The 18159-nt window shown below is 47.9% G+C and overlaps 1 protein-coding gene across 1 annotated transcript in view; it reads right to left on the bottom strand.

The window, feature by feature from the left end:
- The window catches only part of CDS1 (CDP-diacylglycerol synthase 1), a 955907-nt gene extending 940554 nt beyond the window's left edge, over positions 1 to 15353 (bottom strand). The window contains exon 1 of the mRNA XM_086961872.1: positions 14650 to 15353. Within this exon, the coding sequence (XP_086817998.1) occupies positions 14650 to 14742 (93 nt within the window). The 5' untranslated portion in view covers positions 14743 to 15353. The remainder of the gene's footprint in view (positions 1 to 14649) is intronic.
- Positions 15354 to 18159: the final 2806 nt, after the last annotated feature.

The following is an 18159-nucleotide window of genomic DNA, read 5'->3' as shown; positions in this document are numbered from 1 at the left end:
CACGCTCTCTCCCTAAGTTTGATAAAACATGGGGCACACCATAGAATTCTTGTCCACCAAATTCACAGAACTCACATGCCCAAGATATCGCCAAGTGCTCTGGCTTACTAAAGTTCCCCTGCCCCCAAGGACGAATGAAGGTAGCTGACCTCGCCCGCCCAGGTTGCCCACCCTGTGTCCACTTGACCCACAATACACAACCCGTAGAAATGAGGCCTATCGCCAAACAGGAGGAACGGGACGTGATGGGAGCAACAAACACTTAAAACCATCCTAGATGAGAGGGTATACATCAAGGAGGACTCAACATAATGCATTAGGTACTGCCAATGGAATGGTACCCTTGGAGTGTGAGTCCAGTCCTTTATTTAAGCATATGACATGTGACAACACAGACTGGGGATTCCGGCAACTAACTGATGCATTTATGTTCTCACATTTCAAAACAGAGTGTGGCGATGGGGGGGATGTCCCCCTGCCTGTTGTAGAAGGGTATTATTATATACCACCAAGAGAAAGGATAGCCATGATTGGGTTCTGTTCATATGAAGTACCATCACTTTTCACTTTACAGTGTTAGAAGTGGTTTACAGGTTGACACAATGAATACTCACTAAATGTATTTAATGGTCTGTCAATATTGTTTTCAGGTGCATAGTATTCGTATGTGGGAGGATACACTGACTCATTAAGCGCATGCAAGGTTTTAGTGTGCAGGTTATGCCTTGATTTTGTGTACCTGAAACCAATACCTGTGAATGGATGCCATCATACCACATTCAATCGATCAACTTTATTTGGGTTCAATAAACCAGAAAAGTGCACAGGGCAAAAACATTTCAAATACATATAAGATTAAAAAATACGAATCACAGCTCATAACAGTGTAAATATATCAAACAATTCCAAACCTGATACATCGAATTGTCAAAGTACAACCACAATACTAAGACCAAAACCAAAAAAACTAAAACCTCAAAAGAAAAAAAAAATCCTTAAAAAGGGGCACCTTAGGGGTCCGTTATCTCCCCCGGATTGTCTGTATTGTTTTCTAGTATGAGCCGCTCAATACGACTCATTGAAATGGGTGTGATAAAAACGTGCACATACAATATTTAAGATTTTAAAACTGGAAAACCTAAATAGGTGTCATTAAACTGGTGCATCTCTCAGCAATTAATCTTCATTGCGAGGATATAATTGATTAATCAAACAATTCACAGGAGCACATAATCAAATACAGAGCAATTTAAGATGGAGGTACACTCATTAGTATTATAAAAGCAAACCTAATTCAATATCATGTTCCTGAGATATTAAAACATTAAGCCATGTCATCATCATGCCATAGTGACATTACCAGCTTGAGAACAGTTCATCCCTTCTAAAAAATGTTTTCCACATTTAATATAAAAATGTAAGTGTGCGTCATTCTATAACTATCTTTACCTGCACTGCTTTCTGATGACTAGGGTAACCCCTAATATAGTTCACAGCAGCAGTACAGATGTCACTAGAGACCAAATTCAATATCTCTGCCTATAATTATACCTTTGTTCCAGGCATTAGTATATGCTCATTTTACAAACAGGTGAATAGGCCTCCGAGTATATTTTATATGTTGTGTATTATATGTTGGCTGTTAAAGATTCTCAATCTTATGTTTATGATAACTTAAAGGATATGACAAACAGCGGGCCATCTACACAGGTACTGATTAAAGCATCAGACGCAAAGTGGCCTAACCGAATGAGCTGAAACATGTCTACGTACATTAGAGTGTGAGGACTCTTAATCCTCTTAAAACATCTGCCTTGTCATTATAATCTTGGCCAGGGCTCAAGTCGGGGGTACAAGTGGGCGGATAGTGTCCACCCACTAATTTAACAAGGTGGACACTGTACACCCTGCCAAGAAGTTGGGCCCCATTGAATAATGTGCTGAACTCGTCCCAGTGTAATTTTCAAAGACCAGGACACATTCAGCAGTGCCTGCCCATTGTTGTCTGCTTTCGATAAGCAACAACGTGCAGGCAAGGAGTAGACTCTCTTATTTCAGACTCCAGCTGGCCCCATAACAAAGGCCCAATTCGAGGGGTCATCAGGCCGCCTTTTTTTTGTAATTCTCCTGGCTGGGAGCAGTCAGGAGCCTCACACCTAGAAGCAACTGCAGTAGAGATGAAACAAAGGCTCACACCTTGGTAGCATTTCACAAATACTTTAGAGGCAGCTTTTCACTTTGTTCAGGCTCTGTTTGCGAGATATGCATGCACTGTAAGAATGTCAAATGTGTTGGTCTTTCCCAGTATTTACACAAAATAAATATATTTTATATAGCGCTTAATACCCCTGAGGAGGCGTTGAAATAATTTAAGTACCACTACTTTTTCCTGTATAGTCCTACTCATCCAAATGCAGGGTGTCTGAACGCTTTACATCACACTTGCATATTACTCTTACAATAAATCATATGCATCTGTAAATCATTGAACAGGATGTGTTACATAAAACAGTGGGGGGATTACAAGGTGTAGAAGTCGTATATCATCTTCCATAGCTCACTGGGCTAAAATTAAAAGGTTAACAAAGCAAATGCAAGTAAAATAGGATCTTTGTATTTCAAAGCAGTAACCCACTTACCTAGCTACATAAAATAAAATCTGTCATTTGCATGTTACATGATGCGCTTTGAATTAACCCTCTATGCTACTTTGAATCAAAACAGAGGCTAGACAAAACACAGATCTTTCCACCAAGTGCCTTAACCTCCATTAAGCGTTATCTTACAATTATTCATTCAGATTTACTGGAACACACAGATCTCTGCAGCAGGTGCCTTAACCCCATAGGATATTTTAAAATACAGTCTTTGCGACCAATTAACCAGAACAGATTTACTGTCAGTTTCTTCCTGTAGCCACTATTTTTGTGGCAGAGTGTAAATAAAAATAAGTGTATAAATTGAGGCCCAGATTTTACGTCAGGGTTAGGTCACTTTTCAGGCACATCCCAGACGTAAAATATGTTTTGGGATTTACAGTATCACACATTGCCCTGCCTTGCATTACCCTGCGTCAGATAGGCATTATATGGGTGGTTCTAGGGCTTCCCTGTGCACTCATCGATGTATTTTGACACAGAACCATATTTATAACCTCTTGTAAATATAGGCTTGCACCAAACTGGCGAGTCTACCCGAGGCTGGCATAGCATGAAGAAATATATCCATTTCTCCTCATTATTTCCTCTTTGCATGTATGCTGCTTTCTGCAGCACACATACAAAGAAGAAATAGCCTCATACAATAGTTTATGCGTGGTTTTAGGAGAAAAAAAATATGCAAACTTTTTCTTAGGGTCTTGCTGAATGCCAAGGTTACAATAACCTTTTTCTTTCACTACACTAAAATTGCTTATTCTTGCAGGTTCTTTTTTCAGACCCTTTTATGCATTCATCTTTGTTTTCTTATCTCTCTCCTATCTTCCCTTTCTGTCTTTCTCTATTGCTTTGAGTCATCGTCTGTCGGTGAAAAATGAGCCCCAATCTCCTAAAATGAGTGCAGGTGAGTAAGTCTGTGTAAGAATACTTAGCATAAGAGAGTGGTCTTACCTCTGTAAAGCGCAGGCAGCTAAAGCTATTTATGTGTGGCTTACAAAAGTGTGCACCTTCTATCCAAATCAGATGATGTGTGCTGTGCTGTGTGCTGTGATGTCACTTGCATGCTGCCTAACTAGGTTAGTCCCGCCACTTTTTTTGTTTTTGGACTTGTGCCCTGCTAAGGGCACCAATATTAAAGGGATACTGGGGCGCCCTTCAGTAATGTTTATCTCTCAATCGTAGACCACGTCCAAAAAGAATATCAAAAGTGCCCCCTGGAAAATGGTTGAGCTCACTGTAGAGACCAGGATTAGACCCAATGATAAATCATGACACCAATAGTGTGTGTGAGGGTCCACAGAAACCAAATCCGGGTCCCCCCTTTTAGATTTTGAGTCTACATGGTAGTCCTTCGGCATGAAGGGTTTTAGGATAACTTTTGATTGATACGTAGTAGTCAGGGTAACCATATCCTGTATCCCATTAAATCTCTCAGTGCTTCCCAGAATATGAAGGTGAAGTCTGGGGATTAGTAAACTATTAAATGGATCAGTCCCAGAAGGATCTGACAATCAAAATTGGGATAGTGGAGAATTTGGGAAGGATACTAAAAATATACATACTTTGGGGCGTGGCCTGGCGGCGAACACGATGGCCGCTTAACACCGAGGCTCGGCCGGGTGTGCTCCTAAAGTCCTGCATATCCGCCTTTTCATCCTGCTACGGCACCAACATAAGAGCGTCCCCCGACTCGCGGTGAGCTCCGGAGTCGAGCGGTACACCTAAATTCTTCCTGGCACGTCGGGCGGCTCGGATCGGCACCTTTGAGGCCTACGGGGCCTGCTCGCAGCCTGAAGCACCGGCCTCAATTTTCAGCACGGGCCGGCCCGGGAGGGCGCGCGCCGGCCTCTACACTTCTGAAGGAGCGGGCTCTGCCAGCGGACAGTGGGGGGGCCCGCCTGGCTGCTTCTTGCCCCCGGGTTGGGGGGGGGGGGGGGGCAAGGCCTGTTCCTGCGCCCTCTGTGTTGCATCTGCCCCCTACGGCCCAGGAGGAGCATTTGGCTTGCTGGGAGCCACGCATCCAGGTACCGGGTGCAGGGAAGGGACCATATTGGCCGGGTCTCAGCCTACGTTGAGTGGAGCAGGCCTGCGACTGGTGAGAGGGACTGGAGCTCCTGAACACTGTCCTGTCAGCCCCTGGGCCCCTGCTGGTGTGGTGTGGGCAGGTCACGGCCTGGTGGCTGGCATACATGGTCACTGGCATATTTTGGCGGAGGAGGTGGGCCGGGCGTGGACCGAGTTCAAGTGCGGCAGTGGAGGACTGTGAAAGGGAGTCCAGGCACGGACACACACGACGCAGAGGTGGTGAGACATAACCTGCGCTCCCTTTCGTGAAAGCAACAGTGTGCAGTGGGACGCTCTTTCCCTGGGCTGCTTTGGTCGTCTGGGGTGGTGCAGCGACTGTGGTAGGAGCCTGTGACGGGAACCACCGCGGGGACCGCCATGCGCCCCAAGAAGTCCACCACCAGGCAAACAAACACCATGGACAACTACACGGCTCCCACTGGGGGGGCGGAGGATGGACCCCCTGGAGCCTCTGGGACCGCGGAGCCGTCCCTGGCCACCATCATGCAGACGATCCAGTCCCTGAGGGCGACATTGGAGACCAAGATAGACACTGTATCGATGGACATGGCACTCCTGTGGGCTGATTTGAATAAAAACCTCAGAGAAAGCCACTCAGAATGCAATTGCGGTTGCTGACCTCCAGCAGACCACCAAGGAGCTGCAGGACCAGGTTCAGCGGTTAACTCAACAGCACAAGTGCACAGAAGCCCAGCTGGAGGACCAAGAAGGGAGGGCCCGGAGGAACAACGTGCGCGTGGTAGGAGTTCTGGAGAAAATGGAGGGGCCGAGCGTTGACCTCTTCCTGGAGGACCTTATTTTGAACCACTTGAAGCCCAAGAGACTCTCCAAGTTCTTTGTAATTGAACAAGCGCATAGGGCCCCGATTCCCCCTCCTCGCCCAGGCGCTCCTCCCAGAACGATTATCGCTAGGGTCCTGAATTATAGGGACCGCAACGCCATCTTGCAAGCTGCGCGACAGCATGGGGACCTGGGGATTGAAAACGCTACTATCCGCTTCTTTCCGGACTTCACTATCAAGGTCCAGCAGGAGCGTAGATCGTTCGACGCCGTCAAGAGGGAGCTCCGGACTCATGGTATCAAGTACATGATGTTCTTTCCCGCGCGCCTTAAAGTTCTTCAGCATGGGAAATCCTACTTCTTCATGTCACCAAAGGAGTTCTTTGCATGCTGGAGGAGCAGGTGCACTACTGCGATAATCAGCAGACGGGGGAAGGCTGGAGAGACACGGCGGAACGGTCCCCGGCCTCCTCTACGGGATCGACGGAGAGGGGCAGACGGCGTCAGGGCACGATCCGGAGGCCTGGTGGCGCGAGGGCTAGGAGCCTGTCTGCCTTGCCTGACCTTGGCTGAAGCGGTGAAAAAAGTTGCAGTCTGGAGACCCACATGGAGGCGCATGTAATATATGAACGCTCCGCTGTTGGGAAGTTGCTGTGCAGGGGGTTATTTGTCATGACTGATTGGTGAGCGAGACATTTGGTCTTACACTGACCCCAAAAGGGGCCGGATTGGCTGCATTGATGCCTTGGCTTGCTTTGCTCCTATTATTTCTTTGATCTCCCCGGGTCCGAGATGCTGCGGTTGATAACCCTAGGGTGGATGGGCTGGTTGTCATCCCTGGGCGGCCTGTTTGGTCGTCAAGCACATCCCCAAAGTTTTCATTTTCATGGGCGACAGGCGCTCTGCTGGTTGGGGTACTCTGGGTCATGTTGACCTGGGAGGCAGGGTAGCAGTGCGGGGGTGGGAGCGGAGTGCTGGGTAGGGTGGAAGAGTTGGTTGTTTGATCTATGTATTTTGTTTCTTGCAGAATTGTTTTCAAGGGGCTCCAGTAGTAGGGTTGACTGACATGAGGGTGGTAGTGGGGTGGGACGAGTGGTTTCCTACTGTTTGCGATTCATGCATTATGACATGTCGACGACACAAAAGATTAACAGCTTATCTTGGAATTTCAATGGTCTGCAAAACAAAATCAAGAGCACCATGGTCCTTCAATACCTCCACAGACATGCCCCGGATATAGTCTTCCTCCAGGAGACGCATCTAGTGGGAAACCATTATAAGGCCCTCAATAGATTTGGATACACACTGCAGGCACATGCAGGCTTCACTTCGGGCTCCAGGGGGGTGGGGATCCTGGTGAGGAACTCCCTAGTACTCGTAGTTAATCGTACATGGTTTGATCCACTGGGGCGCTAGGCGGCTATCTCCGGGCGGTAGGAGGGCTACACGATCAACCTCTGCTCGGTTTATTTTCCACCACGTTTGCATGGCACTACTCTTCCAGATCTGGGGAAGTTGCTCCTAGAATTGCCAGATGGAGTCTTAATCATGGCAGCGGACATGAATGATGTGATGGTCAGGGAGGTGGATAGGTCAGGGCTACCATCTGATCGGGGGGCGGGACATCAGCTTAGGGAGTTTGTTAGTGCACTGGGCTTGGTGGACCTCTGGAGGGCGCACAACCCCCACCTTCGACAGTATACGCACATCTCGGCAGCTCATGGGTCGGGGTCTAGGATTGACTGTCTCTTCACGCAGGTGGGACACATGGGGCTCTTTCATAGCAGCTGCCATAAAGCCAGAGGAATATCTGACCACTCCCTGGTGGAAATGCAGATGAGAGGTCCAGTACGCGATTGGTCCACCCCTCCTAGATTGGATGTTTTCCTGTTTAAGGATCAGGAGTTTCAGGAGAAGTTCGGAGATCAGGTTGATCTCTATTTTGATGAGAATGGGGGCTTGGTTAGGTCTCACTGTACAGTTTGGGAGGCTTTTAAGACTGTCGCTCGAGATTTTGTGCAGGCTGCAACAGGTAAGAGGAGGAAGGAGAAACAGGCCCAGGTCGATGGTCTAGAAACTGAAATTCAAATCCTAGAACAGGCCGGGGGGACACCCGGGAGCAGGAGCTGGGCAATAGGCACGTGCTGCGCCTCAAAGAGAAAGAACTGAGGGATGTGCTGACTGACCAGGCACGGTCTCATGCTCTTGCCACGCAGCGGCGTGTATATGATCTTGGGGACAAGGCGAACAGGATGATAGGTTGGCTAGAGAAGAGGGATAGGGATCGCAACTGGGTCCCGGGGATCCGGCGGGATGACGGGGCCACGGGGGATGCCGGGGCGGCTATAGCGGAGGCGTTTGCAAAATATTACGAATCCATCTATCAACCGCACACAGAGAAACAAGATTGGGGGTGCATAGCCTTTTTAAGTGATATACCCCTCTCGGTGTTGACCCTAAGAGGATAAGGATCTCTTGGACTCTGACATTATAATGGAAGAGTTAGAGGCAGCCATGAGCCATTTGCAGGCAGGAAAGGCCCCGGGTCCAAACGGGTTTCCTGCAGAGGCGTTCCGATGTGTGTCGGGGCGGATCGCCCCTCACATGCTGAATATGTTCAACGCTGCCAGGGAGGACGGGTCGCTCCAGTGGGACCTTCGGTTAGCCATGATAGTTGTAATTGATAAAGCAGGCAAACAACAGGATTTGTGTAGCTTCTGTAGATCTATCTCCCTTCTTAACTTTGAAACCAAGGTTCTCGGCAAGGTTTTGGCCACCCTGTTAAGGGCAGTAATCCAATCCCTGATTCACCCGGACCAATCGGGCTTTATGCCCCACAGAAACACCAGGCTCAACTTAATGCGCCTGTTCGGGGTGCTACAGTCGGTGTCCACCAGTCCTGCGGTGCCCGCGGCTCTCCTGTCCTTTAATACCCACATGGCATGGCATTACATATATGCGGTTTTTGCCAGAATGGGCTTTGGTGATACTTTTATGGCATGGGTAAAGCTTCTCTACACAGCACCGCTCGCGAGGGTCCGCGTAAATGTACCCTCTCCAGGGAGTTTCAGCTGGGCTCAGGGACAAGGCAGGGGTGCCCGCTCTCCCAGACGCTATTTGCCCTTGCCCTCGAGACGCTGGCGACCTGGGTTAGAACCGATCCCATAGTCCGAGGGATTGATCTGGGTGGAGGTTGGGAGGAGCGTATATCGCTGTACGCAGATGATGTGAGCCTGCGGTCTCCATCCCGAGACTGATGCTATTGTTACGGTCGTTCGGGGAGCATTCTGGTTATTGTATTAACTGGGATATATCTCTGGGTCATTGGCTTGCAGGGCCTCCCCTGGATTTGGGTGAGGTCTGCGGAGGGCCGATATGGAAGGACACTTTCCAGTACCTGGGCATCTGGATCACGGCGTCAGAGGAGGAATTTATGAGGCTGAATATACAGGCCCAATTGGAGCGCCTACATGCAGATGTGGCGCACTGGAGGACTCTCCCACTCTCCTTGATGGGGCGAGCTGTCCTATTTAAAATGATGGCCCTCCCCCGCCTCCTTTATGTTTTGCAGAGTGCCCCTTTTCCGGTCCTGGAGAAAATATTCCGGGTGATCGACTCGGAGGTTCGCACGTTGCTTTGGGGTGGTGGGTGTCCGAGAATCTCGCTACGGAAGCTCCAGAGAGGGGTGTACGAGGGGGGCTGGCTGTCCCAGACATGAGACTACTATTGGGCGACGCAGCTGGTAAACATCAATGGGTGGGTATTCGCCCAATGGATGAACCAGCCTATAGAGTAGACCGTATGGTCTTGGGTAGTGGTACCTACCTGGACGTAAGGGTGGGCGCAGATTGCCTTTGCTAGCCCAGATGGCTATGGTTGTGGGAATTTGGTGGAAAGCGACGAAAGTGCTGGGTTGGGAGGCGAAACTCACGGCCCAAACCCCATTGTGGGCGGGGACTACCTGTCGGAGGTAGCAAAATTGAAGGGCCTGGGCAGGTGGAGCCTGATAGGAATCGATGTCTTAGGAGACCTATGGAAACGAGGATAGGTGTTAAGAGTTCTCTGCTCTGCAACGGTAATTCCAGATGGGAGGGGGAGAGTTCCTGCTCTATCAGCAAGTGCGACACGCCGTCCTTCTTTATCTTCAGAAGGGCGATCAACTGCCGGATTATGCCTCGCTAGAAGATAGAGTGCTGTTAGATCCAATGATAGACAAGGCCATCTCCCTCACGTATAAAAAGCTTCTCAACAACCTTTCGAATCCCCTGGAGCCGCTGCGTGAAAAATGGGAGTCTGATGTGGGGCTGTTAGAGGAGGATGATGATTGAAGGGAGGCACTGCAGAGTCCCAGAGAAGTGGCAATCTGGGCAAGGTTCCGGTTGGTTCAGCTGCGCGTCCTGCACCGCTCATACACTACCCGCACAACACTATCGTATTGGCTACGCTGATTCAAGGTTCTGCCTGCGAGGGTATGGGGAGGAAGGCTCCTTTTTTCACATTTTGTGGGACTGTGTTAAGATCAGGGCATACTGGTCTAACTTGGCAGCCATTATGTCCGAGGTGATTGGGGCCGAGGTCCCGTTGGAGGCCAGATGGCATATCCTGGGAGTAACGAGTGACACCACCTGGCCCAAGTGGGATAAGATCTGGCTGGCATTGGCGAGCATGGTCGCCAAGCGGAACATAGCTCGCTTGTGGGGCAGCGAAATCTTGCTGACTGTGGAAGAATGGACGCACGACCTGGACTGGTGCCAAATGGGCTGAAAGAGTGATTTACAAAAGCAGGGGCTGCCCTCAGAAATGGAACAAGGTATGGGGGCGTGGAGGAGTTACAGAGGGGAAGTGTGGGATACGCAAAATGCCTCCATGCAATCATAAGATTATGTAAGGACTATGGTTTCATTGTGCAGAATAGTGACGTTCACACTGAATTGTATGAGTCTATTTGTCATATGTGTATCCACCCGCCATTGATTGTAATGTAATATGTCAATGTCATGAGAGCAGGGCCGGCGCTAGGCATGGGCAGTGTGGGCAGCCGCCCAGGGCCTCGCGCTCAGGGGGCCCCCTGCTTCACCGTGAAAGGCCATGCTTTCCCAGTTAACCTCCAGGGCCCCCTGCCCCACGCAATCAAATTACAAATGCGAGGTGTCTTGACCTTGCTGTCAGGGTGTGATGGCATTCCTGGGTGCACAGGGGTGGGGGGCAAGGGACAAACAAAGTAGGGATTGCACCGCAACTGGGCGAGCAATTGTGTGTGCTCACAGTGTCAGGGGGAGGCAACACCTCTGCTAAGTACCGGCCATTGCCTTTCTGCATTTTGTTGCTAGGTGACAGAAGGCCCCCTTTGTTAGCAGAACCAGCCAGACACAGGTAAGGAGAGGTGGGTGAGGGGAGGAGGGAGCAGCCAGATCAATTGGCTCGTGTTTACTTTTGTATCGCCTATTTTTTTTTATTGGAATGTGCATTTAAAATGGATGTAGAACTGTCACGTTAGTGTTTTACGAAATGCTTCTTTACTGCTTGGAGGCCCAGGGGAGGGGGGCCCCCTTTCCCTGGGCCTCTAGGCACTAGAGCAAGATCCAGGTGTGGGGCCCCCCTCCTTGTGCCCTGTAGCCATTACTCCCTCTTTCCTTTCTTTGTCCCCCCACCAAAAAAAACATGCTTGCTGGAAAGGTTGTCTTTTTCTGACATGCTTCACTTTAAATGTGCTCCCTCGGGACGGACAGAAATAAAGGTTAAAATTGAAAAATACCTAAAGCAAGACAGTGTGGATCGAAAAAAGTGGCAACATTGATTTTATTCAAACCCAAAGCACATTAGTGCCACTTTAAAGAGTTTGCCAGTGAAGCACTACTTTTGCTTTTATGAGATGGGGCAGAGGCAGGGTGACAAAGGCAGGGTGACAGAGGCAGGGTGACAGAGGCAGGGTGACAGACGGAGAGAGACAGAGGGAGAGAGACAGAGGGAGAGAGACAGAGGGAGAGAGACAGAGGGAAGGAGAGAGATAAGGAGGGGGAAAGACAGAGGGAGAGAGACAGGGAGGGAGAGAGATAAAGGGAGGGAGACAGAAGGAGAGAGAGAAAGAGATGTGGGTATGCTGGTCTGGTGGCTCAGTGGACAAAGGCATCTGCTGCAGGGACCTGTGTGAAACCTTATGGTCACAATTTTTTTTTGCTTTCCCCCTCTGACCCCGCCCCCACCGGTGCGGCCCTCGGCCAAAAACCACACTGTAAATTTGCCCCCCCCCCAGAGAAAGTTTGTGAGTTCCAATGCCCTAGATGGTCAGTGACCCAGTCATTGAGGTCACAGGACCCTTGAGCAGGGAGGCTCTAGGGCGGTGGGACCGGTGACATCGCACTGAGCGCTCACTTTAGGTGGGGGCGTCATCTTTGCAAGTATATTATGTTTTTAAAAGCACTTGCTGCCTCCTTTCTGGCCTCCAGCAATTTTCGGCAACAATAAAAATGTCATGATCACTCCAGTGATTAATGTTCCTCCTTGAGAGAGATCGAAGTTTAGTCTAGTGGAAGTTTTGACTCGTGGAAAGGTAGAGCAGAGGATTAATGTGCCTGCTGTAAAGAACATGTACCATGCAGATCACAAAGTGCACATATTGTAAATAAGTCAGTTAATAAGTCAAAATCCTAACATTGAACAGTGAGCTATTAACTGTCATCTAAGAGCTGCATGCAAACTTCAAGATATAAATTGGAGGATTATGTTTTTTCCCCAGTCTTTGGTTATCTTAATGTTGCAAAAAGGGTTCATTGGGATATAATTCAATTCTGGCTATTAAAGAGAACCTCCAACCATGGTATTACGTTCTAAATTCAGAGTTTGTGTTTATCCAGACCAATCACTAATAAACTATAATGCCTAGTAACATGATTGTCTGATGACTCCTACACCCTGTAGTCCTTTGTCTTATGTAACATTTCCTATACAGTGATTTAGACATTTATGAGAGATTGTCTCTGTATAATGTGTGTGATATACATTTCTCCGACACCCTACACTGGTATCAGTAGCGCTGTAAATCAAATTAAATGCATCTCAGTGAGAATGTGGTTATGGAGACTCGAGGGGCACTGTTAAAGGGTGGTAGTGAGGGAATCCGTGGCAGAGGAAGTAATTAGGGGCACTAACAAACATTGTTGCATAGGGCTCCACCAGCGCTAAAGCCGGCCACTTGCATTTCTAACACCAAATCAAAAACTTTGATTTAAAAAAAAAAAAAACTTAAATCAGCAGCATACCTTCAAGTCAATGTATGATTTAGTAGTGGTCTCGGTTGTTCTAGGTCTTTTTTTATTTATGTCCAATCTTAATTTGTTCGCAATGGTGTCTTGTAATTTTGTATTATATGTGTTGTGTTTTTGCACTCAACATAATTCTGGCAAGTAAAGAGCCCACACACAAAAAAGATTGTCCTACGACTCCTAGCATGTGCGTGTGGTATACTGGTGAGAAGATTTACGTTAAAAGAAATTACTTAGTATTAATGTCATCCTAAGGTGGCAGCATAATGACACAAAATGGTAAGGGAGACTTTTGAAATGTGCGAGGTTTGCTTTTGTGTAATTTTATATTTTGAATGATCCCGCCCCTCATTACCTCAACAGGATCTCCCCCCTTCATGAGACAGAACTGGAATTTCTATCAAGCACTCATCTGGAAACGATCAGTTAACATTGAGTGAAAAAACATTCATCTTTCTAAGACCTGGAACTAGCTTTTCCATCCAATGTGACAAATGTAATCCATTTAATACAGTTTGAAAATATATGGACGTATTTCATTTGTATATTTATCTTTTTGTCATTTTACTGATATCCACGTTAGGTCTCTTCGGTGATGCCAAATAAGATCAATAGTCCCGCAATGTCACTTTCTGTGGTCACTTCTTGTAGTGTTACATGCAAATTAGAGGGGCCTCACATCTTCCCTTTCGCCCGGGGCCCCAAAAGTTCTAGGACCGGCCCTGCATGAGAGCCTCTGTTCTGAATAAAAAAAACATATATACATACTTTGATAAATAAGTTTCAGTTCTGACCCACGTAAAGGAAACTACACATTCTAATAAGCCCCAAGCATTGTCCTTTTAAAGAAAAATAGGCTGATGGTACTATTCCATTTAAGCAGTCCCTCGTCCCGTATGTATCAAGTGAACACTGACCCAGCATACTAAGAAATGTGCACTTTTAGTGGATTAGTAGTGATACAATTCAATATAAACAGGAATTAAGTACAATATCTGGAACGGGCAGTTTGTGTTCAAATGGCACAGTACAGAAGTTTTCTAACATGTGCCTTTAGTGAAAGATCTCAGAAGGGTTCCTACACGTTTCATGCGACAGAATGATGCCTTCTTGGAGAAAGCAGGACAATGCAAGAATTGTGCAGTGATATGTGAACAACTAGCATGATTTGGAGGTCGGGGACAACGGGATGTCTCGAAAATACGCTGGAACACTCCTCATATTGTATTACGGGATGGTTGCCTCTCGCACTCCCATTCAAGTGCTTTGAAAACCTCTCGCACTCCCATCATGGGAGTGCGAACACGATCCCAAGATTATTTTTCAAATCACTTGCATGGGAGTCCCATGCAAGTGATTTGAAAAATAATCTTGGGATCGTGTTAATATTGAAGACTACATCATTAATGCAAATAACACGAGTATCCTCTGGCTCTTGGGTGTCGCACTAAGATGAGCCACCATGCCCCGCCCTTACATGCGTTTTTCTGCAGGTCACAGGGCTGAAATGATAGCAAGTGTAGTCAGTAAAGGGCTCCGCACTTACGTGACATTTAAATCACGGAGAGCTCGGCCAGAAATGATGCCCAATTTAATGAATGACACGCTCTGGACCCCGCATGCCACATTTTCGATTACAGGGAAGTCTAATGTCTTACGGCTGTTTGAAAAGAACAGTCTCGAAAACGTTGTGCAAAGAGTTACGAAACTCACAAGAAACTATTAATTGTATGGTGAAGCAACCGGACAGAACATGTCGGGGAAAGCTGCACGATATATTGCTTCAGCGAACACTTATTTGCTAACATACAAATCTTGCAGCAGCCTTACGCAAAGCATTCAGGAGAGTTGGGGGCTCCACTCACCTTGTGAATCGGTGTCTCCTCCGACACGGGCACACCCGAGCCGTCTCCGGCACCTCCTCTTCCGACCCCGGTTCTGTATCTCACATCTGACATGCTGAGGGTCAGTCCTCGTACGGGGTAAGGGAAGGGCTTTTCCTGGGTGGGGTCTCGACCTGCACTCCGTGGAAATTCACTCGAAGGACAGCAAGCTGAAGTCAGATTTAGCTTCTCCGATCGCTGTGCAGGAAGGGATAACCTCCCTAAACTCTAGACGGGGAATAGGGCTGTAAGACTGCTGTTGATGTTACTGGTGCTCCAGTCGGCGCGCGTGCACGCACCTACGCGTGCAGCAACTCAGATAAACAGCAGCACCGCGTCTTCGCCCTGCTACACGGTGACGCGCAGCGACTCTCAGGTATTTGCGCGTTGACGTCGACCTCAGGTGCATTCGCCACCACAGAAGCACGCAATGGCAACCATGGAGCTCGCGCACTATGGACATAGAAGAGTTACTACAGTTATTGCCGTCACCTGACCCTTATGGATAGAGCAGCCGCTGTTCCTTGGTATAATCTTCGTCCCGCCGGGAGTCATAGACAGTCCTGTTTTATCTACTCTATCTCACTTAAGATGTTCTGCGCGCTGGTACGCCCCCATGTCACTTGACAGTTGCTCTTGCGGCACCCTTTACTTACGTTCAGGGCACAGCATAAGTCCGAACAAACAAGTGTGGGTGGGGCGGACTAATCAAGTTAAGCAGCATGCAAGTGACATCACAACATCACAAACCGTGACCTCATAGGAAGTGACAACACAACAAATGACATCAGATTTTAATGCCTCACAAACATTTATATTTAACAGGTCTATATTGTATTTTGCACAGAGATCATGTTAACCCTGTATGGAAATTATATGGAAGAAATGTTCACGCGGTAGCGGGTTAAGGTTTGTTTTATTATTTTAAAAGGGGAGGTTTTAATGTTTTTAGACACAGAAGGATCAAGGTTAAAACGAGTTGTGGAAGACAGAAAGTCTTATTGAATCCAAGGAATCAGAAAACACTTTTCAAATACATTACACTACACGAGTACTTGTTGATTTCAAATGCTTGTAAGTGGCCAGGTAAAAGTATAATTGTATATTAGTACCAAATACATTTTCTTAGTTGAAAACGTATATGTTTTAAAATATGAGCTTAGCTATGTGTGTATATGAACCGTTTGTATGGCTTTTTAGGCAGAACAACAAACTGTTAATAAACTGAAACTTTATTAACAATTTGATGTCCTGCATAACAAGCATTTGCAATGCAATAGGTCTTGCATTAGGAAAGTTTGAGGTATTGGTATTGCAAATGACAAATATTTTATTTATGTGTTGGTATTGAAAGTAGGGAAATTACTAGCTCTGTCATTTACAATGCCAATATTTTTAACTTTTGCAAACGTGACACCTCTAGCATTCTAATGCAATATGTGTTGTATTTACATGACTTTGAAGTATTAATATTACAAATAACAATGGCTTTTATTTGTTTTAATAATTAATACTTAAATAAAAGTTATTTTAATGTATAATGGCAATAGCTTAAACTTTTGTAAATAACTTATGGGAAGATTATGTTCAGTGTATTTTACTGTGATGAAAATCCAAGAACAGAAGTGAAATATTAACATTATTTTGTAACATTTCTAATAAAGCTTAAAACATTGAGAGAACATATTAGAACCAGTTGTTGTTGATTGGATGCAAAGAGTGATGCTGTGGCGTTCAGTGATGCTGTGGCCTTCAGTGGTGCTGAGTGATGCTGTGGCCTTTAGTGGTGCTGAGTGATGCTGTGGCCTTCAGTGGTGCTGAGTGATGCTGTGGCCTTCAGTGGTGCTGAGTGATGCTGTGGCATTAAGTGGTGCTGTTGCGTTGAGTGGTGCTGTGGCGTTGAGTGTTGCTGTGGCGTTGAGTGTTGCTGTGGCGTTGAGTGATGCAGTGGCGTTGAGTGATGCAGTGGTGTTGAGTGGTGCTGTGGTGTTGAGTGTTGCTGTGGCGTTGAGTGGAGCTGTGGCATTGAGTGGAGCTGTGGCGTTGAGTGGTGCTGTGGCGTTGAGTGGTGCTGTGGCGTTGAGTGGGGCTGTTGCGTTGAGTGGGGCTGTTGCGTTGAGTGGTGCTGTGGTGTTGAGTGGTGCTGTGGCGTTGAGTGGTGCTGTGGCGTTGAGTGGTGCTGTTGTGTTGTGGGGTGCTGTCGCATTGAGTGGTGCTGTTGCATTAAGTGGTGAAGTGGCATTGAGGGGTGGATTTGGAGGTTGGAGTTGGAGGTTGGAGTTGGAGGTGGAGGGTGGAGTTTGAAGGTGGAGTTGGAGGGTCGAGTTGGAGGGTGGCGTTGGAGGGTGGCGTTGGAATGTGGAGTTGGAATGTGGAGTTGGAATGTGGAGTTGGAGCATTGAGTTGGAGCGTTGAGTTGGAGCGTTGAGTTGGAGGGTGGAGTTTGAGGGTGGAGTTTGAGGGTGGAATTTGAGAGTGGAGTTGGAGGGTGGAGTTGGAGGGTGGAGTTGTATGTTGGAGTTGTATGTTGGAGTTGTAGGGTGGATTTTGATTTTGAGGGTGGACTTGGGTTCTGTAGTTGTCTTGCGTGTGGATTTGGAGGGTGGATTTGGAGGCTGGAGTTGTAGTTGGAGGTTGGATTTGTAGGGCGGATTTGGATGTTGTAGTTGGAGGGTGTATTTGGATGTTGTATTTGGAGGGTGGAGTTGGAGGGTTGAGTTGTAGGGTGGAGTTTGAGTATTGTGAGGGTGAGGGGGTGAGTGATGGCGTGTAAGGATGAGGGTGTGATGGTGTGTGAGGGTGTGGGGATGTGTGGGTGAGGGGGTGTGAGGGTGAGGGGGTGTGAGGGTGAGGGGGTGTGAGGGTGTGTGAGGGTGAGGGTGATTGAGGGTGTGAGTGTTGTGAGAGGGGTAAGGGTGTGAGGGTGAGTGAGGGTGTGTGAGGATGTGGGTGTGAGGGTGTGATGGTGAGTGATGGTGTGTGAGGGTGAGGGGTGAGGTGTGAGGGTGAGTGAGGATGTGTGAGGGTGATAGGGTGAGGTGAGGGGGGTGAGGGTGAGAGGGTGTGTGAGGGTGTGAGGGTGAGGGGGTGTGAGGTTGAGGGGGTGTGAGGGTGTGTGAGAGTGGGATATGTGAGGGTGTGAGAGTGAGTGAGGGTGTGTGGGTGAGTGAGGGTGGGTGAGGGTTGTGCACAGAGGAGACGAGTAGGGTGAAAAACTGAGCCATTGCTGGGACTTTTCTGGTAAAATACTTGATGAGAACCCAGGCCAGTATAATGCTGTCTTCTGCGTACAAGTCTGTGCGCCCTCCTCCAATCGGGGACGGGGGCGAGTTGGCAAGCAGCTGGGGAGGGTTTAAATAAGGGCACAAAGCCCTGAGTTACCACAACCCCCCCCCCCTTGCAATGAGCAGAAGGAATGAGGAATCGCCGGGAAGAGGAACAACTGACCTGAGGACAAGACCTGAAACCTGACAGTGAGCAGCGAGTTGGAGC

The sequence above is a fragment of the Lissotriton vulgaris genome, chromosome 3_1, assembly GCF_964263255.1.
Source record: "Lissotriton vulgaris chromosome 3_1, aLisVul1.2, whole genome shotgun sequence".
Classification (NCBI taxonomy): domain Eukaryota; kingdom Metazoa; phylum Chordata; class Amphibia; order Caudata; family Salamandridae; genus Lissotriton; species Lissotriton vulgaris.
The sequence above is the reverse complement of the archived record's forward strand: the minus strand, read 5'-3'. Positions and strand labels throughout refer to the sequence as shown.